The 24,366-nt window shown below is 40.3% G+C and overlaps 1 protein-coding gene across 6 annotated transcripts in view; it reads right to left on the bottom strand.

Moving 5' to 3' along the window:
• Positions 1-717: 717 nt before the first annotated feature.
• Positions 718-24,366, bottom strand: part of GANC (glucosidase alpha, neutral C) — a 76,918-nt gene continuing 53,269 nt past the window's right edge. For all 6 annotated transcript variants that reach the window (XM_086710447.1, XM_086710444.1, XM_086710445.1 and 3 more), the window contains 9 exons: positions 20,356-20,457; positions 18,555-18,798; positions 17,072-17,136; positions 15,146-15,222; positions 10,751-10,825; positions 7,939-8,052; positions 6,619-6,731; positions 3,124-3,227; positions 718-2,540 (listed from right to left, as the gene is read on the bottom strand). In XM_086710447.1, coding sequence (XP_086566573.1) covers positions 2,431-2,540; positions 3,124-3,227; positions 6,619-6,731; positions 7,939-8,052; positions 10,751-10,825; positions 15,146-15,222; positions 17,072-17,136; positions 18,555-18,798; positions 20,356-20,457 — 1,004 coding nt within the window. In that variant the 3' untranslated portion in view covers positions 718-2,430. The remainder of the gene's footprint in view (positions 2,541-3,123; positions 3,228-6,618; positions 6,732-7,938; positions 8,053-10,750; positions 10,826-15,145; positions 15,223-17,071; positions 17,137-18,554; positions 18,799-20,355; positions 20,458-24,366) is intronic.

Here is a 24,366-nt window from a genome sequence, read left to right as displayed (position 1 = left end):
TTTTTAGTTTTTTGAGGAACCTCCATACTGTTTTCCAGAGTGGCTGCACCAGCTTGCATTCCCAACTGTTGAAAATTCTAATTCTTAGTTGAAATCCAGTTTCCTGAGAACACATATCAAGAATTAGCCACAACCAACAAGGTAACTGAACACCTGCAGGCCAACCCATGCCCACAGAACGCTCTGGTAACAGCTGCAGAAACAGGAGGCAGGTGAAGTGTGAGAAGCCATAAAAGCAGAGAACAATGAACACCCAGACTGTATTTCTCTCCACTCTGACTCTCAGAGAACTTTTCAGTACCATTCTGCGTCAAGACAGAGCAGTTTCATTCCTTTCTCCAAAAAATATTTTACATGGAAGAATAAATGCAATACATGTTAATCTAAAGATAGGTCTTAATTATTCAGCTTCACATGCCATTAAAAACCATCATCATGTATTAGGTAAAAGCACCCAGTTTTCAGGTTAAGTCTTACTGTAGGTTGCTAAGGGAACTTCGAAGCTGGGAAATACGGCTTCAGCTAATGTAGACTTCTTCCTTTCTCCTGAATTGCAAGACTTACAGAAATAGCAAAGAATCTGTGAATGTCTATGTGGTGTGGTGCAAAGCTGAAATCTCAACTGATATAATGCAATGTGTCCACAAGGAAATGCACAATGTTTACTACATCTGGAGGGAAGAGTCCTGTCAGAAAAGTAAATCGGAAACAAATACATTAAATTCTCACTTTTTAATCAATCAAATCCATCAGTTAACTAATTGTAGCCATTGGTTACTGAAAGGCAAGTATAATGGTGCTCTGGCAGACAGAAGACAAATATGCTCTCGAGGAACATGCACTCTAGCAGGGGAACAAGATAGACAAAGCTGAAACATTAAGGGACTGCCCTGAGGATGCTGGGAGAGCGCACATTATAAGTGGAACAGCATTTCAGAGATGAGCAAAGTAACCGCGCATGGGTCCAGGGGTGCGGGGGTGACAGAGGATTTAGATAGGCTTAATGGAAAAGTGGCATTTGAGTTGGGCCTCAATGGATGGTAAGAGCTGCATGGGAAGGGGGAAAGTGGTGGATAATGGGGCCCAGGGCACAGAAGGCACAGAGGTGGCAGTTTTCAAGTCGCTCAGTGGAGGAAACGTGAAAACGTGCTGAGCACACGAGGCTGCCCTACAGATGCAGTAACAGGCAGTGAAGAGGCACTGGTGTCTCCAGAGCAGGAAGCAGCCGGAGGAACTGGTGTTCCCTAATGCTTTTTAGCCCATGCCAAGCCATACGGGGGACCAAGGGAGAAAGAAAACTTAGTAGTACTGATCCTGTCTTTATTTAAAATTTTGATATTTTGTTCATCATGGATTATTTTTTGCATTAATTTTGATTTCGAAAAATACACTAAAATATTATTTATTTTGATTATTGCATTTTTTTGGTACCCCCTTAATTTTGTGCCCAAGGCAAGAGTTTTTGTGCCTGACTTACCCTCATCCCAGCCCTGTGTTCTATTTCTGAAGTTCAGTTGTGGGGACATGGGTGTTCATGTTATTATTAATTATAAAATGTAGCTTACTCATGTTACAAATCTTCTGTGGTCAGTAAACAGTATTTAATAAAAACAATTAAGATACATTAGGATTTTAAGAAGATTCATTGGGAACTTTGAAGCCCAACAAGCACAACAGGGAAAAGAATCCTTTGTGCTTCAGAGTCAATCTTTAGGGGAGAATAATTCCCTGTTGCTTCAGTGTATGCAGTGCAAGCAGAAAAGGGTGGTTTTGCCCACATCTAAGTGGGTGAAAGATGACCGAGGGGTATGAGAGGCTGCTGTCCCCTTGGAGACAGGCCCTGAGTAGCTCACCACTGTAGCCAGACTGATCCTGCTGCATGGCCTGAGGCAAGCTTCCACAAATTGGCCGCAAACAGTGGGTTTGGCCCACATTTCTTATATAACAAATCCATCCAGGGCGCCTGGCTGGCTCAATCCGTAAAGCATGTAACTCTTGATTTCTGGGTTGTGAGTTTAAGCCCCACATTGAGGGTAGAGTTTACTTAAACACACACACACACACACACACACACACACACACACACACACACAACCATCCAGCTGTGCTCAAAGAGAAGCTACTCATTGGGCCACAGTGCTGACCACAGGGCCACAATCCAAGAAGCAATGGAAGATTAATGAACTCTATGAAAGTCTCAGGGCTACCTGCATCTAGGAGATGAGGTGGTGTTTGACCCAAAAAGTATTCCTAGTACCTCTAAAAATGTAAAACCTGAAATCTGTTTTTGTTAGTAAAGTGGTGCCTAATGAAAGCTAATTGTTAGCCAGAGAAGTCAATTAGCACGCAGCACAAATATCAGAAAAGGCCAAGGGAAAGGCTGAAAGGTGCAGGCTGCTTCCTGAGCCCGTCACTGGGTGCACGTCACAGTTATTTGATGTGGACCTCCCAGTCAACGCCGATGTTCAGTGACAGCTTCTCCAGGCTCAGGGTGGACATTGTGGTACAATATGTAAAAACCACAGGCTCTTCTTTACCGTCTAAATATCAAGACAATAGCAGGAAAAGTTTGATGAATATCTAGGAGAGAAAGATCTTTCTTTCAAATATAAAATATTTCTCACTTGGTCATAAAACCTTAAGCCCCATGTAGGAAAATCCAGCTGAATAGCACTTTTACCCATGGACTTCCATGAATTTTTTGAAGATTAAACCCTCTATCATTTTGAGTGCAAGATTGGTGGAAAAGGAGCTGTAAGGAACAAAGAAGTTCAGCAGGTAAGAAAGGATATATCCTTTTAAGAAACTCCATAAACATGGGTACGATTCTCTGCAGCTTCAGACAGCTACAGTTAAACAAAATATTCAGAGAAGTTACAATATTTTTCAAGCCCCAAATAATTTCCCTTAGAAAAATGTTAACATCTTATAGTTCGCGGAAAGACCAGTCGATGAGGAGAAGCAGGGTGGCTTTGCTCCTTTTAGACACCTGGGTATTTGACCAGTGTGTTTCAGAAAGTACAGGGTCCACTCAGTTCAGCACACGACATCAGTTTTGGGACTAATCATCTCTTCACTGCAGATACTTCCATGTTTACAAAAACAAATGACCTGTTTGCTCACCAGATGAATGGGTGGTCACAGAAGATGGCTGCTTCTTGAGGCCAAGGACGAAGACCCGCTCCACCACACACTTGCTGGGATGATGACCTCTTTTGTCAGCACAACTGGAATAGATGCAAAGGGCATTAGGAAAAGGAGGAGAATAGGGGTTTGGACTGGTTACTAGGTCAACATCCCAGCCTTGTGGGTTCCTCTCTCATCTTCCCCTATGGAGGCAAGAACAATACAGTTGTCACGTTTACTAAGATGAAGAGAAGGAAAAAGATAATTCCATGCGCTGAGGACTGCCTAACCAGTAGACAAACCAGTCTCCCTTTGACAAGCCATTTGGAGAGATATCACCTAAGGACACTGGAGTCGCAAATGTGACTTCGACACTGCAATCAAATTTTAAGAACTCAGATATTTAATCACTTGTTGAATGAGGCAATACATGGGATTAATCAGAACTTAAATTGAATTCTTTTTTATGTTTTAGAGAGGGAGGAAAAGGAAGATGGAGACAATAAGGAAGATTCATGCAGTGACTGAAAAATACTCCAGGGAAATTCTAGACCAAGATGGCAACATAAGAGGTCCCTGAATTTCCCTCCTTTCATGGAGATACTGAATGTAAAGTTACAGGTGGAGCAATTCCCTTCTGGAGATACAGAAACTACCTGAGTGACTCCCATACATTGAGTGACTGCAAAAATACCCACATCGAAACAGGTAGGAAAGGCTAAGACACACTCTCACTCCCTATCCCCAGGACAGTGTCATACAAGTGGAAGGGGAACTCCCAAATCCCAACTTCTCCCTGAAGAGTGAAGGGTTTGGACCACACTTCTAGTACCCCAGTTTTAAGGCCTCCCACCTGAGACATGAGCCCTCAAACCACCTATCAATAATTACTCCAAGTGTATTTGAACTAAATTCTCCAATCAATAGAGACACAGCTGCTGAGTGGTTAAAAAGTCAATACCCAGCTACATGCTGCCTATAAGAGACCCACTTCAGCTTTAAGGAAACATACAGAAGGAAAGTGAAGGGATTAAAAATGATATTCCATGCAAATGGAGATCAAAAAAAGGCAGAGCTAGCTATGTTTATATCAAACAAAACAGACTTTATGCCAAAAACTGTAATAAGAGACAACAAAGATCATTACATAATGATAAAAGAGTCAATTCACTAAGAGGTTATAACATTTGTAAATATTTATGCACCCGATATCAGAACACCTAAATATATAAAGCAAATATTAGTAGATCTGAAGGTTGAAACAGACAGCAATACAGTAATAGCAGGGGACTTCAGTGCCCCACTTTCAACTATGGATAGATCATCCAGACAGAAAACCAATAAGGAAAACATGGACTTAAACTACATGTTAGACCAAATAGACTTAATAGATATATATAGAACATTCCATTCAGTAGCAGCAAAATACATATTCTTCCCAAGCACACATGGAACATTCTCCAGGATAGATCATATGTTAGAATACAAAATAAGTCTTAACAAATTTAAAAAGACTGAAATTATATCAAGCATCTTTTCTAACCCTAATAGTAGGAGAGTAGAAATCAATCACAAGAATAAAACTGGAAAAGTCACAAATACTTGGAGATTAAGTAACATGCTCCTAAACAATGTGTCAAAGAGAAATCAAAAGGGAAATAAAGTATCTTAGACAAAGTAAAATGGAAACACAACATATCAAAACTTACAAGATGCAGCAAAAGCAATTCTAAGAGGGGAGCTTATAGTAATAAACGCCTACATTAAGAAAAAGAAAAGACCTTAAATAAACAATCTAACTTTACACCTCAAGGAACTATAAAAAGAAGAACAAACTAAGCCCAAAGAAGGTAGGAGGAAGGAAATAACAAAGGTCAGAGTGAAAATAAATGGAACAGAGGCTAAGAAGACAATATGAGGTCAATGAAACTAAGAGATAATTAAAAAACAAATAAATAAGCTGGGGCACCTGGCTGGCTCAGTCAGTAAAGCATGTGACTCTTGATTTTAGGGTTGTGAGTTTGGGCTTCACCTTGGATGTAGAGATTACTTACATTAGAAAAATAAACATAAACAAAATAGACGAATCTTTAGCTAGACTCACCAACAAAAAGAGGACTCAAGTAAGTACAATCAGAAACTAACATATCACTGTATGTTAACTATACTAGAATTTAAATAAATAAATAAATAAATAAAATAAGAAATGAAAGAGGAGACGTTACATTTGATACTTCAGAAACACTAAGGATCATAAGAAACTACTAGGAATAATTACACACCAGTAAAGTGGATAAGAAGAAATGGATAAATTCCTAGAAACATACAAGCTACCAATACTGAATCATGAAGAAATAGAAAATCTGAACAGGTCAATTACTAGTAAGGATAGTGAATCATTAATAAAAGACTGCCAACAAAGATAAGTCCAGGACCAGATGGCTTTGCTATTGAATTCCATCAAACATTTAAAGAATTATCAGTCCTTTTCAAACTCTTCCAAAGAGTGGAACACTACCAAAGCTAGCAAGGATACTTATAAGAAAAGAAAATGACAGGCCAATATCCTTGATGAACACAGATGCAGAATTCCTCAACAAAGGATCACACACCATGATGAAGTGGGATTTATTCCTAGGATACAGAGATGCTTCAACATTGGCAAGTCAATAAATGTGATACAGTACATTAACAAAAGAAGGATAAAAATAATATGATTATTTCAGTAGATATAGAAGAAGCATTGGAAAAAATTCAACAGCTTTTCATGATAAAAATTCTCAACAAATTGAGTACAGAATGAATGTATCTCAACATAATAAAAGCTGTTTTGACAAGTGCACAGCTAACATCATACTCAGTGGAGAAAAGCTGAAACAAGATCAGAAAGAAGACAAGGATGCCGACTCCTCACCATTTTTGTTCAACATAGTACTGGACACCCGAGGTAGAGCAGTTAGGCAAGAAAAAGAAATAAAAGGCATCCAAATTGGAAAGGAAGTAGTAAAATTGTTTCTATTTGCAAATGGAAAGAGAAGCTGGTTAAAGGGTACAAACTTTCAGTTATAAGATGAATAAGGTCTCAGGATCTAACATATAAGATGGTGACCATAGTTGACAATACTATATCCTATAATTGAAATTTGCCAAGAGAGTAGAACTTAAGTGTTCTCACTAAAACAGAACAAAACAACAAACAAACCAAAAAAGGTAAATATGTGAGGTGATGGGTGAGTTAATTAACTTGATGGTGGGAATCCTTTTACAGTATATACATACAGCAAATCACCATCTTGTACACTTTAAATACATTACATTTTTATTTGTCAACTATATCTTAGTGAAGCTAAAAAAAAAAAAAAAGAAAAGAAAAATACTCCACAAATGGCCTTCATCATTACTTTCTTTAAATAGTACCTTAAAACAACAGCTGTGCTTTTGAGGATAGCATAATTTATTTAAGAAAGCACACAGCTTTTTAGCTGCTATTACCTGTTGGTCAAAACACCTGAAAAGAATGAAAACTTCCTATGCAAGAATTGCTTCTGGTGGAGGTACTGGAATGAATGGCCATCGTCGAGATAGAGTTCACCCACAGCAGAACCCTGGAGAGTGAATCATAGGGAGAGAATCTGCTTATATAATAGCTTACTAGGAAAAGAATGTCACCCACTAGAGGGATTAAAAAATCTGTGAAAAATTTTATTAAACAAAAGCTTACTATTCAAGCTGCACAATGTAGTCATACAAATATATACATTCAGTGCCCATTGGTGAATTAATATGAATAAGGAAGTCACATAAGAGGAGCACAAAGAGACCTTGCTGAAAAAAATTTAAACTACGAAACATGGTCAGTGGCACAGGTGGCTTATTTGAAAATAGTATCTTAAAATGAGACGACAGGTCAAGAAAAGTTCACGCAATAAAATGAAGCTAAAAAAAATGTAGTATATAATGGAGGAGATCAGCTATCTTTAGAAACCCTCCATTTAGACAATGGAAGTTCCTTCTGCATTTCAGTAGGAGGACCCCTTTGGCATGTCAAACAATGTCACAGCACTCCATATGGCAGTTTATTGTTATTGACAATGTTTGATGTGCTATGGATCTCGAGTCTCTTGTATTTATTCTGTGGTCTGAGACTCATAGTTTGGTCCAAGAAGACATGTCTAAGTGAAGTAGATGGAAAAGAAAGATGTAAGAAAAATAAAGTTTAATTATTTTATAATATTTGTGCAAGAGTAAGAATTTGTGTTGGAAGTGTATTTGGGCAAAAGGATAAGAAAGGAATCTGCTATAGGTTTCATTTGGCTCAAAAGATCTTCTGAAAAGGACATACAAATTCTGGATCCTTCTAAGCTTTACCCCAGGAAATTTTAGTTGTTTGAGCCATCTGATGAGAACAAAAGTCATTGTGTGGGGTCGGTGTTGATGAAATGTTGCGTAGATACAGGTACCCTCTTAGAGGAGACTGAATTTTAGGGCTAATCCATGTGGCAGGCTGACTATGCCCAGTGAGCATTTAGTCCAGTGGTAATCAAGGCCAAGCTGCAGAGCACCAAGGTCATGATGCTCCAGAGGAAATTGCTAACATTTCTAGTTCTCAGAGTTCTCTCAAGTATAATTGCATGAAAGTCAGACAAGCTGGACAGTGAATCTGAAATGTTTCAAAACATCAGAAACACCCATCCCATAACTAACTGGGGTGTATCATTTTTAAATACTACCACATACTCAGAAGGCTACTACTCCTGTAAAGAGATAAAGTAGTAACGAATGAGTTGTGTAAAGGTAACATTTTCCAAATACCTTAGTGCTGAGAGCCACCCGGAGTCCATATGGGGAATCAGTCATGTAGCCTGTGGATTTTCCTATAGTTGTCTTTATGGGCACTATACTTCCACCTCGTTGAAACACTGGTATCTATAACAGAACAATACTCTTGGGGAAGGAGCATTTGTAAAAGGCAATCTCAAAGTAGAATCTAAAAATACTTCATGGTACAAGACTCACATTCTTTTTAAAAATTTTTTTACAACATTTAGTTATTTTTGAGAGACAGAGTGAGACAAAGCACGAGTGGGGGAGGGGCAGAGAGAGGAGACACAGAATCTGAAGCAGGCTCCAGGCTCCAGAGCCCGATAATGGGGCTCAAACCCATGAATTGTTAGATCGTGGCCTGAGCTGAAGTCAGGCACTTAACCGACTGAGCCACCCAGGTGCTCTAAGATTCACATTCTTTACAAATATAGACTCAAAAGCAAAGTAAATTTGTGAGCACAGAGATGGAAAATATGGAAGCCCTGGCATTAAAAGGAAGAGTTCAAAGAGTAAAAAAGAGTAAAAAAAAAAAAAGAGTAAAGAGTAAAAAAAAAAAAAATGGTCCATTTTTTAATTCTTAGGGAAACTTCTCACCCTTCATCAATTTGTTACCTCTTCTGCCTATCCTATTAGTAGTTCCTGTTTTGTATTTTTAATTTGCTTGTCAACATAATATACATGTTTCACCAGGGCCCTGCTAAGGAGTGAGTTTTTCTGCCTGTGTAAGTAGGCCCACATGTATGTACGTGTGCCTATAAAAAATTACAGTTTCTTGGTTTCAGGGAGATGACTTTGTCCTTACTCACTACAGTCCATACCCTTCCTGCTCCCTGCTTTCCTGAGTCACCAGGATGCCTGACTCAATTCTGAGAGTAAATTTGTGAAACTTCTGTTATAGAAACCCTGAAAGCACTTTAAAAAAAAAAAAATTTTTTTTTCAACGTTTATTTATTTTTGAGACAGAGAGAGACAGAGCATGAACGGGGGAGGGGCAGAGAGAGAGGGAGACACAGAACCGGAAGCAGGCTCCAGGCTCTGAGTCATCAGCCCAGAGCCCGACGCGGGGCTCGAACTCACGGACCGCGAGATCGTGACCTGAGCTGAAGTCGGACGCTTAACCGACTGAGCCTCCCAGGCGCCCCCCGAAAGCACTTTAAGTGACTCTAACAACAGTGTTATAGACATGGCCCATACCTATGGTTCTTCTGGAGTGGCATTCCCAGCACAGAAAGCCCAGGAGGTCTCCTGCCTCCCCATACAGTCCTCTGTAAGGAAGCTCCCTAGATCACATGGGGGCTTGTACTTCACTGAGTAAAGTACCAGAGGGAGAAAAGTACACGAATACAGATGAAGTTGGGTGTGAGGGTGGAGTAGATAAGATGTCCACCCTCTGCCTGACTCACAGTTGGCAGCAAGGAGTAAAGTGCATTTATCTACCCACCCTCATCAGCCCATCGCTTCGTCTTTTCTTTTCTCAAAGACCGAGGTAGTAGGTTAGTACAGAATGGGCTCTGAAGTGGGAGTGCGGCTGGCCTGGGTTCTTCTCTCAGTTCTGCCAAAATCTAGCCATAAGCCTGGACAAGTAATTTAACTTCTCTGAACTCAGGTTCTTCCTCTGTAAGCATGAGAGACTCAAGTCGATGAATGTTAAAGTCTCTTCTAGATCTGAAAGTTGAAATTTGAAATCATTTTATTATGGAGTCCATACTGCTGATGACAGCTTTCAAAAAACAACCTCAATAAATGTTTCTTACTCTTAACACTACTTAGGGCCTGCAGTAGTGGTTGTGATTTAGCTGCAAGAGCAAACTCCCCTTCACAAGTTCAGGTGGGATGGGCCCCTGTGATTCCAACATCGAAACTGATAGCCTTCCTTGCACCTAGAGGTCCAGGGTTACAACTGAAAACTCATGTTTTGTGACTTGGTCTGGTAGAAAGACATTCCATATGGTGTGTGTGGTGACCGGGATTTTTACTCCATTTTCAGTGTTCCTGTTTTTCTTACACATACAAATGTAAATATATGGGGAAGAATTCTTTGTCCTTGATGTTTCATACCGTGAGACCAGGCTATATGTTTATTCTTTTTTTCTTACATTTTAACAGCTTTATTGGTATAATTTACATGCCATATGATTCAACCACTTAAAATGTACAATTAAATGTTTTTTAGCATATTGAGAGTCATGTACCCATCACCACAATCAAGTTTGAAACATTTTCATCACCCTAAAAAGAAACTCTGTACCCATTAGCAGTCATTCCCCATTGCTCCCAAGCCCTCTCTCTGCCCCATCCTTATGCAACCATTAATCTGCTTTTTGACTCTCTCTATAAGTGTTGTTATGCAGAACACTATGTCCTTGGTTCTCGCTATGCAGGCACATGTTATGGACTGAGTGTCTGTATCCCGACAAGATTCATATGTTGAAGCCCCAACCACCAATGTGACTGTATTTGGGAACAGGACCTTTAAAGAGGTAATTAAGGTTAAATGAGGCCAAAAAGTGAGGCCCTGATCTGACAGGACTAGTGTCTATAAGAAGAGGCACCAAAGAGTGCATGCTCTCTCTCTGCCATGTGAGTACACAGAAAGAAGGAGGCTGTGTACATGCCAGGAAGAGAGTCCTCAGCAGGAAATGAATTGGTTGGCCCGATAATCTGGAACATCTGGCCTCCCAAACTGTGAGAAAACCAACTTCTGTTGGTTAAGCCACCCAGTCTATGGTGTTTTATCACGGCAGTCCAAGCAGACTGATAGAGCACAGTAGGTAAAAATTACAGCCTGAAAACAACTTACAGAGTCCAAAGTTACTGGGATCTTCACAGTACATGCTCCTTCCCAATAAGTACCCGTTTTAGAGTCATACCAGACCTGAAAAGGAACAGACTCTAATGAGAGAGAGTATATGAGCAACTCTGCTCACAATTTCATTATTCAGTAAAACATCCATTTATCTGGATTTCAAATACCCAGAAAGCTAAAAAAAAAAATAGGCACAATTTTTAAAAAATCTGGAGTAGAAGTTAGGAAGAACATATGCTTTTAAGAAGGTCCCAAAAGATTAACCTAGTACCGTGATAGATTAAGTTGACTGAAAGGCCACTTATTTGTCCATCTGTCCATCCAAAAGTTATTTATCGAACAATCTGCCACATGCCCAGCACTGCTAGGCATATGTGAGTGAACAGAAAGACAGAGTTCCTGCTGTCATGGATTTTATAATTTGGTTGTCTTATAAACTTACTGTGTGTAGCAGTAAAAAAGACGATGGAATAAAGGAAAAGCAATAACGAAGAAAAGCACAGTGCAAGCAAATAAATTATAAATGAGTGGGAGAAAAGGAAAGTGTCAGAGAAGGAAACAGGTTTTGGAGAAAGGCAAGTGGAAACTTGGATTGCTACTATGATATCATTTTTTTTTTTAAAGCAGAGTACGATTCACTGATAAGGTTCAAATTCTTATCTGGGATCCTCATCAAGGGGGTTTAGTTGCTGAAGTTAACAAGAAGGTCCTACAAAAGTAATTTGATGGAATAAAATCCTTAAGATCCCAGCAGCAGCAGCATGGAAACAAAAACCTCTTTTTTTTTTTTTTTTTTTTTTATTTTTCGTATAATTTCTGGCAGCCAAGGAGTCTGTTTGGCAAGTTCACCTCCTGGGATTACCACATCCTTTATATAGCTGCACTGTTGACTCTGTCACCGTCCTGCTGTGAATGTGAGAGGGCTGTGACTTGACCATCCTCAGCTACAGGGAACTCTTAATTCAACTGGATCAAACCCACCTTGTCTCTATGTATTATCCTTGGCTGGATTCAATTTGCTAATGTTTTGTCAAGGATTTCTGCATCTGTGTTTATGAGGGATATTGTCTTAGCTTTCTTTTCTTATAATGTCTTTCTTTGGCAAATTCCAGTACCTTTAGATAAAGAGTAGTGGGAGTGAAAGGTAAAACAAAACAAAACAAAACAAAAAAAACACCAAAAAACTGGCTTAAATAAGATTTTGGAATTACCTGTCTGTCATTTCCGGAACTAATTAGAATAAGAGGTATAGAGTATGTGCTCTGGTACTATATACAAACATCCCCAGCCTAGGAAGGGTAAACTGGTATAAAGTACCATGTAGATCAGACCTAGTGCTCAGTCACCAAGCTCCTCACTAAGTACTTACTAAAGGCCTTCTACCCATCAGATACCCATCTAGATGCTGAGGATATAGAGTGAACATAACAGATGAAAATCACCGCCCTTAAGAAGCTAACATTCTTTTTTTTTTTTTTTTCCAACGTTTATTTATTTTTGGGACAGAGAGAGACAGAGCATGAACGGGCGAGGGGCAGAGAGAGAGGGAGACACAGAATCGGAAACAGGCTCCAGGCTCTGAGCCATCAGCCCAGAGCCCGACGCGGGGCTCGAACTCACGGACCGCGAGATCGTGACCTGGCTGAAGTCGGACGCTTAACCGACTGCGCCACCCAGGCGCCCCAAGAAGCTACCATTCTAATGGGAGAGGAAGATAATAAACAAAACATGTAAGTAAATATCTAGTATGTTAAAGGTGGCAGGTTCTGTGGGAAAAATGAAGGATGAAGACAGGCTGGACAGTACCAGGGGCAGTGGGAGTGATCTGTAATCTTAACTAGGTGGTCAGAGAAGGCCTCACTGAGAAAAAACTATTTGAGCAAAGACTTGAAGTAGAGGGAATGGGCCATCTAGAAATATGAGGAAAAGTGACAACAAGGGACGTTAGGTAGCCCCCTTGCACAGTGCGATGTTATACTACCTGACTGATGAGGTCAAGGGCTTGGCTCTCCTATCCAGGGTCTGTGAAGATGTAATGAGAGAAACAATCATAGAACACTCTGGGAAATGACGTTGAAGGAATATGTTACACAGTCACAACGATGTGCTTGCAATGATGATAGATCATTAAGAACATGTTTTATTAGTTAAAAAAATAATAAAAAAATTAATTTGTGGCTAAGTCATGAGGGAACTAGTTCCTCTTAACAGGAGGCTGTTGCTTTATTTTTTTTTTTATTATTCTTTTTAACGTTTATTTATTTTTGAGACAGAGAGAGACAGAGCATGAACAGGGGAGGGTCAGAGAGAGAGGGAGACACAGAATCTGAAACAGGCTCCAGGCTCTGATCTTTCAGCACAGAGCCCGACGCGGGGTTCGAACTCACGGACTGTGAGATCATGACCTGAGCCGAAGTCGGATGCTCAACTGACTGAGCCACCCAGGGGCCCTGAGGCTGTTGCTTTATTAAAATCGAATTGCGGGGCGCCTGGGTGGCGCAGTCGGTTAAGCGTCCGACTTCAGCCAGGTCACGATCTCGCGGTCCGTGAGTTCGAGCCCCGCGTCAGGCTCTGGGCTGATGGCTCAGAACCTGGAGCCTGTTTCCGATTCTGTGTCTCCCTCTCTCTCTGCCCCTCCCCCGTTCATGCTCTGTCTCTCTCTGTCCCAAAAATAAATAAACGTTGAAAATAAATAAATAAATAAATAAATAAATAAATAAATAAATAAAATCGAATTGCAAAACTCTCGGCAGAAGTGCTTGGCCTAACAGTTTATTTAGCTGTTGTTGTTTACTCAGGGGGAACCTTTGTAAAGAGCCCTCATCTTCAGAACTGCAAATTACTGGAGAAATCAAGAGGAAAGAACATAATTTATGAACATTCTGGAGAAGAGCCAGGGTATTGCCATATCAATAATGACAAACATAGTGGGCTGAATGGTGGCCCCTCAAAAAGGTGTATGTACTTCCTAATCCCTAGGAGTGAATATTCCTTCCTGTGGTAACAAATTTGATTTTGGGAGTAGGAGATCATCTGGGATTATCCAGGTGGGTCCTAAATGTCATCTCAAGGGTCCTCAAATGAGAGACAGAAGAGGAGACACAGTCGCACAGAGGAGAAGGTGCCGTGACAATGGTGGCATGTATTAGGTGATGTGCTGTGGCTACAAAGCTAGGAACTACAAGAACTGCAGGCAGCCACCAGAAACGAGGAGAGAGTCATGGAATAGATTCTCCTTCAGGACCTCCAGGAGGAACCAACCCTGCTGACACCTTGATGTGGGGCTTCAAGCCTTCAGAACTGGGAGAGAATAAATTTTTGCTAAATTAAGCCACCAGATTTGTGGTAATTTGTTACAGCGGCCTCAGGAAACGAATACAGCAACCCCACAGGTAAAGCTGGATGGAGGGAGAATGCCAGTGCTGGATGTTTCGTGGTATTGCCTCACCGGCACTCGACAGTATTGAGCACTAAGCATGGCCCGGCTCAGCTACCTCACCACAAGCCTTGACAGTCCAGGAATATGTTGACATGGACGTCTCACATCAGTTTGGTAACCTTCACACCTCCCCCTGGCTACAAAGGTCTCTGGCGATGTTCCAGTGCTCAAGGACTCTCTCCAGGATTTGTCTCCTCTTTGCTCTCCATTCCATACCTTCTTTACCCGGTCTGGTGCCCCAAGTTTCTGCCCTGCCTCTTCTCCTGGCCCCTTTGCACCATCCATGGTCTGTCTCTGGAGGATGTTGCTGTTACTGCTTGTGGATCTCTGCTCTGCATCCCATGGGCTAATCCCACATCTTCCTGTGTCCTGCCTTGGTTCAGTGCCCTGGGCTCCAGAAGTCCAGGGTGGTATTTTATACAGTGATAATAATCAAAGCCAATAACTAATAAAAGAACTGGGAGGCTGGGGGGGGGGGGGAGGCACAAAGGAAGTCACCATTGTTACTTTTTACCCACTTTGGCAAGTGCCTGGAGACAGCTTTTAGTACCAAAAACTTAGGATTTAGATAGGGCCAGAACCAATGAGCAAAGTCTCTTCTTATGTTTCCCCCCACACACTAATACCTCTTAGTAGACTGAAGATTTCTTCCTACTCAAAGCCTCCATGTGTTAACAAGGAGTCACTTACACAAGTCAAAGCGTGAAGGTAAAGAACCTTCTAACCCTCCCCGGTGTTGTCACCTATTCATCTTTCTCCCCACTCTTTCGTTATGTTTCTTGACCTCTGAGGTCATGATTTACAAGAATCTTGAGTTGCCATAGACATTTGGGCTGTCTTCCCAACTGCATGATGCAGAAATCTATGTCCTAACAGGGGCTAATTCATCAGAGTGAAGGGAGAAGATATGAGACATGTAAGATATGTGGCTGTTTCTCATTTATTCTTACCTCATTTGATCCTGGCAGAAACACACTGACTGTGGTGGCTTTTGGTTCTGTGACTGGATGAACCAATAAAGCACTTCCTGAAAAACAGAGAAGAAATAAAGTTGAACATCATTCTAAGAAGTCTGAAAACATCCTTCTCCTCTGCGTGCTTTTGTCGTTGTAGAGATCACTCAACTATGAACCTGGTGAAAGTACAGACCTTGGTGAACTGAACCAATGATTCATCAGAGAGATGCACTTTGGAGAGGGGACCAGTGCTCAAATCGGGGACTGTATTCTTAATTATCACTAATCTATTTATGGCATATTAGGTTAATAGAGAGGGACCCTGCCACAGTCCATCACAGTCTCCTGTGCACAGTTGCTCGTATGCCAGGAGTCTGGAGGAGCTACTGCACTTCTCCAAGTGCGTCACTGTTTTCTGTAAGTGACTTTGAAAACGGTGAGCCTACAACTGTTATCCAGAACTGTGGTCAGCATGGATAGGAGTGTATCAGTGGGGCAGTGGGCAGTTATCATTAGGAAGGCTGGAATTCTCTCTTTTTTTTTTTAAACGTTTATTTATTTTTGAGACAGAGAGAGACGGAGCATGAACAGGGGAGGGTCAGAGAGAGAGGGAGACACAGAATCTGAAACAGGCTCCAGGCTCCGAGCTGTCAGCACAGAGCCCGACGCGGGGCTCGAACTCACGGATCGTGAGATCATGACCTGAGTCGAAGTTGGCAGCTTAACCGACTGAGCCACCCAGGCGCCCCGCTGGAATTCTCTTAAAGGCAATCTGGATTATTAATTTTGTTTTGACCATGGCCCCATATGGATATAAATTTCATCCATTTATGAATTCACTCTTTAATTCTACAAATATTTATTGAGTTCCGGGTGAGTGCCAGGCATTATGCTAGGCTCTGGAGATAGAGTGGCAAATAAGACAGACAATATGCCTATCCTCATGGAGTCTGCAGTCAGTAAAGACAGTTATTAAACAAATAATTACAAATTAGAGTTGGGACAAAAACCAAAAAGGCAAAAGCACAAAACGGAATGAAAGTTATGTAATAAGAGGGACTGACTTTGACTAAATTTAGGTGTAATTGGGTATTAGAAGCAATTCTGGTCAGGGAAATGTTCTCCAAGGAAGTAGCTATTTAAACTGAGACCTAAGAATGATTGGAGAGAGAGCGTGAAGCTTTTTGTGTTTTAGGATTTCCACTCCTTAGAAACAGGATTCACCTTTTGGGCAATTCTCTGTTGAGCATGGTTTCTTGAGTCCTATTTCCAAGATGATAAATGTCCCTATGGTGGATTTGGTGGCCAAACCTTGTTAAAGAAGAGGCCAACAACATCAACAACCCTATTTTGCTTATGAAGTAAGCCCTCTGAGTCTGGTCTACTGTTTTCTACTTCCATTCCCTATAGTGGTATCATAAAGCTTATAAGTGGACCAGAACAAGAACCTGAAATTGCATCCACAAATAGAATAGATTTATATGAAGTTAACAATATGAGAAGTGCAACATGACCACAGAATAGAGCTATCTTTCCATTAATTAATACACTAAAAATATTTTTTTTTAATCTTTATTTATTTTTGAGAGAGAGAGAGAGAGTGCGAGTGGGGGAGGAACAGAGAGAGGGAGACACAGAATCTGAAGCAGGCTCCAGGCTCCGAGCTGTCAGCACAGAGCCCTACGTGCGGCTCGAACTCACAAACCATGAGATCACGACCCGAGCTGAAGTCAGACGCCCAACCGACTAAGCCACCCAGGCGCCCCAATACACTAAAAATCTTAATGTCAGAATTACTTTTTATTTTTTGGCTGTCTTGAGATTAGCGATTTTTTTTTTTTTTTTTTTTTAGTGCTCTTATACTAGGAAATATAACAAAAACATAATTACAATATATTTATCATAGTGATAAGAACTCACCTAGCATGTATTCATCTTCCACACCAAAAGTGTTTAATTCCTCTGGGAACTCTATCCATAGAGGCCTGGGGAAAGAAAAAAAAATTCTTACCTCAACATTACTAAATGTTTTATTACTATTAAATCACTTATATTTTCAGTTTTATAACTACTCAAAGGAAATTGGAAAAAGCCAAAGAGTCAAGACTCTTCATGTGATTTAAGATTTTATGAGCAATTGCTAGGATTACTATATATTGTTCTAATGTGAAAGACCTATCTACTCACTGGAACGTTCCAATGAAAGATTGAGAATTCTGGTAAGTACAATTTTTCCTTCCGATTGTTGAGCACTGACTACTCTGAAGGCAGAATCAGAGCTTTGGGCAAGTCCAAATGCCCAACACATTCAGTGTGGAACAAATTAAATGTGTGTAAAACCGTATTTTTATGATGATGTAAAATCTGTGCCATGTTTTCATACTGTCACTGCCTTTCGTGCATCCTTAATTATTACCTATATTAAATGAAAAGAACTGGTTTTACTTGTTTTCATGCTGGCAACATTTTTGGAGGGTTGAGAAACAGCTGTGTGGTTTTGTTTTTTTATTCTTTTACACAACTATCTAGGAGGCCTTTGGGCTTATAAAGATAAAATCTTCAACATCTGTGTATCTGGATATCAGCTTAATGGTTCTAATGCTTTTTTCAACCTCATGAGTAAAGGATATTTTTTTAGTAAGATAAATTTATTTTTAGTTTATTCACTAGCCTTTGTAATAACAGATCCTTTTCCTACTGAATAGTAACAAAGCAGTAGTCTTTCCTTCTGGCTGATGTCTAGCATTACCAGGGAAACTTCTAACAAATACAGATCCTGAGATCTACCCAAGGAGATTCCTGGCAGGTCTGGAGGTATGGCCTTGAAATCTATAGTTTTAAAAAGCTCCCCCCCAGGTGATTGTGATCTGAGCCAGGTTTAGGAAGTGCTGATCTGGAAGCCTTGGTGTACTATGTGTGTCTCTGTATCATTCAGTAACCTAGAAAGTAGGTTTTTCACATCTTGCCTCCAAAATAGAATCAGAATATAATTTATACGCCAGGAAAAAATGTTCACCTCCAACTTGGAATGGTTTAGCCCTAAGAGTAAGACAGACTCCAAGACCAGCAGAGTAAGTTGCTCTTCATGAGAGGATGCTTGTGGGTTAAAACCATGAATTCAGCTATAGTCACTTCCTTTTTCTTTGAAAAAAATCTATATTTCTGTCTTCTAGCAAATATTAACACTTGAATTACAAAGTAGCAGGGGATCTGGCTTTTCTTTGACCTCAACTCCTTGACCCTGCTCACAGTGGGTGCTCAATAATCTGATTGACAGCTGATTAAACACATGGCTTTTCTCTTGAAATCACTGTGTAATTACTGAGTTCCCCAATGGCTAGGGGATTTTTCTGGTGTAGATTGGGTGCTGGGGCCCCCAACCAAATAGGTGAAGCCTATTTACCTCATGACGGGTTCGGCAGCCACGTGTGCCCGGTAGAACAGAAAATACCAATAGGGCAGGAGGGTGTAGCGCTGTCTGATGGCTTCTCGGATGAGCCGGGTGTGTTCCTCCCCAAAGAGCCATGGCTCCCGCCGCTTGGTGTTCATGGTAGCGTGGCCCCGGAAGAAGGGCTGGTAGGCTCCGGCCTGGTACCAACGCACTAGCAGCTCTGCTTCTGGATTCCCAATGAAGCCACCTACATCAGCTGGTTAGGCAAAGAAAGGCCAAGTGAGGCAACCGGTCTTCTAACAAATACTGCACACCGGTAAAATGAGGGCTTGAAGACGGACGGGATAAATGTGCTGTATGTACACTCAAAATGACAGGATAAAACTGTGGCCTGAAATTAGGGAGCACGTATTTAAAAACTCAGCCTGTTTGGGGAGCTGACAATATTCTCTTCGAATACTCTTTTCTTGTCCAAAGGTCAGAGGTTTTGCCGCAAGATTAACATTTCTGTTATGTTCCCAAACCCAGAAATTGCAAAATGTCGACCTGTCTCAATAAGTATGTTCAGGGCCGGGGTAAGGAGGTTGGCAACTGATTTCCTTTTGAAAGCAACAGCTGAAAGCAAGATAAAAATTACTGAACTAAAAAACAGACAATCAGAATTAGAGACTTAGGGAGAATGTGATGCTTGGTCCTTAAGGAGGATACATATTTCTTGTCTGTGGACCAATACCATAAGAAACACATCTGTTAAAATGTGTGTGACATTAAGTTGCTTCTATTCCTACAGAAAACAAGGAGCAGGGGCGCCTGGGTGGCGCAGTCGGTTAAGCGTCCGACTTCAGCCAGGTCACGATCTCACGGTCCGTGAGTTCGAGCCCCACGTCGGGCTCTGGGCTGATGGCTCAGAGCCTGGAGCCGGTTTCCGATTCTGTGTCTCCCTCTCTCTCTGCCCCTCCCCCGTTCATGCTCTGTCTCTCTCTGTCCCAAAAATAAATAAACGTTGAAAAAAAAAAATTTTGAATAAAAAAAAATTTGAAAAAAAAAAAAAAAAACAAGGAGCAGCTGGAGCTAGTCTTGCCGAGCACCTTCCATACTGGGATTTCTCATCCACAGACAATTACTAGGATTTAGGGAAAGCAACCCGTCAGGGAATCGTATTTTAACTAAATTTATCTTTCCCAAGAGCATATCTTTTTTTTTTTTTTAAACAGTTAAAATATGTCACACAATTTTAAACCTGCTGAGTAAAAAAGGATTTCTGTAAGGCTTATCTCTGATTTGCTAAATTCTTTGTACTTCTCTCCATTTTTCTCACTTTGATGAAAAGGTATGTTTCAGAAAAACTCAGTTATCAAGAGCATCTAAGGAGGAATCAGAGAAAGAGGGAAAAAAGCACTCGGGCTCTCTGATGACTTAAAAAAAAATTTTTTTTTAATGTTTACTTATTTTTGAGAGAGAGAGAGAAGAGAGAGAGAGAGCACGAGCAGGGGCAGAGAAGGTTCCAGTCTCCATGTTCTCGCTGACGCAGGGCTCAAACTCACAAACTGGGAGATCATGACCTGAGCTGAAGTTGGATGCTTAACCAGCTGAGCCACCCAGGCACTCTGGGCTCTCTGATGACTTTATTTCATGCCCTCACTTCAGACGAGACACAAACAGCTTGGAAGTATCCCTTCAATTTCCTCATTTTCTTTTTTCCACAGTTACCCTCCCAAAGCAGCTAATGAGAAGGCATTTGTGACCAGCTTGGATGGAGAAACACCCTAGTTTTTTATTTTCTCTCACTTCAAGCTTGTGGATATCATCATACCTCCACAAAAAGGGATCCCAGTAATGCTGAGGGTGAGTAACATAGGGATAGAAATTTTCAGGTAGCTCCATTCTGCCGTGTTGTCGCCTGTCCACACAGCACCTTTGATCACCAGTAACAAGGTATGAAAAAAAAATCACAAATCAGCTCATGCACTCAATTTCATAGATTCTTTATTTGAAATAGACAAATTAATATAAAGGAAAACATTTCTTTCTTACCTTAAAATATACAAAATCTGGTTTCTACAACGAAAATATATTGATTTTCTAATGTGAAAAAGTTCTTAAAATCCACAAAACATTTTGTAAAAATATTCTGAAATTGCACTTATTTTTGAAGTATAACTCAAGTCTGATTTTAGGAGAAACATGAAAAAAATCATCTTTACTGAAATATAATTTGCATATAATAAATGTACCTATTTTAAGTGAAGAGTCTGAGCTCAAAAACCTGTAACTGTCACCACAAGCAGGGTACAGAAATAGTGTAAATGATCACTGGGCTTCTTTGCAGTCATTAACCTTCCACTTTACCTAACAATTGATCTGATTTCTGTATCTTCTCTAGAATTGTATATAAATGGAAACATATACTATTTTGTGTTCTAGCTTTTTTCACTCAGCATAATGTTATAGTTTATTCCTTTTTATTTGCTGAATAGTTTTGTATAGCATGGATCTATCACAAGTTTAGCCACTCATCTATTGATGGACATTTGGATTCTTTGCAAGTTTTGGCTATTATGAATGAAGCCGCTATAAACATTTGTGTCCCAATCACATGACATATGTTTTCATTTCTCTTGGGTAGCTATCTGGGAGTGGAATTGCTAGGTCTGTGTTCAGTGTATGTTGCATACTTTAAGAAAACTTCGAACTGTTTGGCATAGTGGTTGTACTACTTTTATGTTATTAATACATGACAATTTCAGTTGCTCTACATTCTTGGCAACACTTGGTAGTGTTTAAAAAAATTTTTTAATTAGAATTGTTTTAAAATTAATTTATTTAGAGAGACAGGGAGAGTGAGTGGGGGAGGAGCAGAGAGAGGGAGAGAGACAGAGACAGAGACAGAGAGAATCCCAAGCAGACTACACTCTCAGTGTGGAGCCCGACGTGGGGCTCCAACTAAAAAACCACGAGATCATGGCCCCAGTCGAAAACAGGAGTTGAACGTTTAACTGAGGCACCCAGGTGCCCTGGTAATGTGTCTTTTTTTTTTTTTTAATTTTTTTATTTTTTTAACATTTATTTATTTTTGGGACAGAGAGAGACAGAGCATGAACGGGGGAGGGGCAGAGAGAGAGGGAGACACAGAATTGGAAACAGGCTCCAGGCTCTGAGCCATCAGCCCAGAGCCCGACGCGGGGCTCGAACTCACGGACCACGAGATCGTGACCTGGCTGAAGTCGGATGCTTAACCGACTGCGCCACCCAGGCGCCCCGGTAATGTGTCTTTTTAATTACAGCTGCTGTAATGGATGTATAGTGGTGTCTCTCTGTGGTTTTAATTTGTATTTCTCTAAAGACTAATGATTTTGAGCATCTTTTGTAAAGTGTCTATTCAAATCTTTTGCTATTTTTTTTTATTTATTTTTTTAACATTTATTTATTTTTGAGACAGAGAGAGACAGAGCATGAATGGGGGGAGGGCCAGAGAGAGAGGGAGACACAGAATCTGAAGCAGGCTCCAGGCTCTGCGCTGTCGGCACAGAGCCTGATGCAGGGCTCGAACTCACGGACCGTGAGATCGTGACCTGAGCGAAGTCAGACGCTCAACCGACTGAGCCATCCAGGCGCCCCTTCTTTTGCTATTTTTAAAAGTACATGTCTTTTTATTATTGATTGATTAAACAAAAATTTTTTTTAATGTTTATTTATTTTTGAGAGAGAAAGAGAGAGCACGAGCAGGGGAGGGACAGAGAGAGAGGGAGACACAGAATCTGATGCAGGCTCCAGGCTCTGAGCTGTCAGCACAGAGCCCAATGTGGGGCTCAAACTCACAAACTGTGAGATCATGAACTGAGCTGAAGTCGAAGCTTAACCTACTAAGCCACCCAGGCATCTCTGACTTTCATTTTCTTAATATCTTTGAAAGGGTAGAAGTTTTCAATTTTGATAAAGTCTGACTTAGCATTTTTTTCCTTTCATAGTTCATGCTTTCTGTGTTCCATCCAAGAAATCTTGTTTACCTCAAAGTCACAAAGAGTTTTTATGTTTCCTTTTAGAAGTTTTTGTTTTATCTTTTATAGTTAAGGTCTATATTCCATTTTGAATTAATTTTTGTGTATGGTAAGAGGTAAGGGTCAAGGTTCTTTCCTTCCCCCACCTCCATACCCAGTGTTGTGACACCATTTATTGAAAAACTCCTCTTTCCATTGAATTGCCTTGGCAACTCTGTTCCTATTTAATTAATTAATCATATGGGTGTTGGACTCTTTCTGGATTCTTTATTCCGTTCCATTGATTTTTATGCCTATTCCTACACCCCCTCTCAAAAAAGCCACTCTATAATTTAAGAGGAGTGGTACAGACTGTATAAGGGAGGCATAATAACAGTAGCAAGGACAATAGTTAACATTTATCAAGGTCTGATGGAGGCAGGTGATACTATTTGGCTTGTAGTAGCTCACTGAATCATCACAACATTATCAGGTAAACACTAGTTAACTTCATTTTACAGATGAAGGAAATATGGCCAACAGTGGATTAAAATACATAGTTACTAAGTGATAGAGGCAGGATTTGAGCCCAGGGAGTGTGACTCTAAAGCCACTGCTCTTGATCATTGTATAGTTGATAAGACATTGTGAAGATAAATTATATACCACTAAAGAGATTCATTCACACAAGAAAAAAAAAATCTTACTTTACTAAATCTAAATTAGTCCTGAGGCATTTTTGTCTATCTTCTATCAAAATAGTTCTGGAAGCTATTTTTGTTTCAATCTTCCACAGAAATTTTAGGTTGTTCTATGGCCAGTGAAGAAAAATATTTTCAAGGGACTGCTTTTTTTTTTTTTTTTTTCAAGGTACTCTAGTAATTTCTCCTTGACTTCAAATGAAACAAAATGATTGTGAAATCAACATAGTGGCATTCTGGTCAAGAGAGAAAGTTCCTGTAAGCATGCAGATATTTTCATGTGTCATATGGTTGTTTAGTCAGAAGCGAGCTCTGGCTATTGGTCTAAGCAGAAAACTTAACACAGTAGTGTTCTCTGTAATGCCTCACTTGCTACACTTTGGGGAGGGCTGATAGTTTCACAGAGTATTGAAGACTAGGCAGTAGGCTGATATTTAAGAGATTGGAGATTACTTAGTATTCATATCTTTTATCTCTTTTTAACTGCTACCTATTAGTATTTTAATTTTCATATTAGTATTTTCATAAAATTTACTTTTTAGGGGCACCTGGGAGGCTCAGTCGGTTAAGTGTCTGACTTTGGCTCAGGTCATGATCTTGCAGTCTGAGAGTTTGAAGCCCAAGTTGGGCTCTATGCTGCCAGCTCAAAGTCTGGAACCTGCTTTGGATTTTGTCTCCCTCTCTCTCTGCTCTTCCCCTGCTTGGGCTCTGTCTGTCTCTCTCTCTCTAAAAAATAAAATCCACATTAAGAAATTAAAAAAAAAAATACTTGACTTAAAAAAATGTTTATTTATTTTGATAGAGAGCATGCATGAGAGTGGGGAAGGGGCAGGGTGAGAGGGAGAGAGAGAATCCCAAGAGGGAGAGAGAGAGAATCTGTCAGTTCAGAACCTGATGCGGGGCTTGAACTCATGAACTGTGCTATCATGACCTGAGCCAAAACCAAAAATGGGACGCTCAACCAACTGAGCCAACTAGGCACCCCAATACTTGACATTTTTTAGTGATTAAAAATGATTCTTGTAGAGAGTTTGGAAAATAGAGATAGGTAAAAAGAAGAAAATTTAAAAATCACTCATAATCACCAAGTTACTAAACTTATTGATTTAGATTGCTATCTCTATTTTTTAAACAAAATTGTGATAA

The sequence above is a fragment of the Puma concolor genome, chromosome B3, assembly GCF_028749965.1.
Source record: "Puma concolor isolate L17-30 chromosome B3, mPumCon1.1.hap2, whole genome shotgun sequence".
Lineage (NCBI taxonomy): Eukaryota > Metazoa > Chordata > Mammalia > Carnivora > Felidae > Puma > Puma concolor.
The sequence above is the reverse complement of the archived record's forward strand: the minus strand, read 5'-3'. Positions and strand labels throughout refer to the sequence as shown.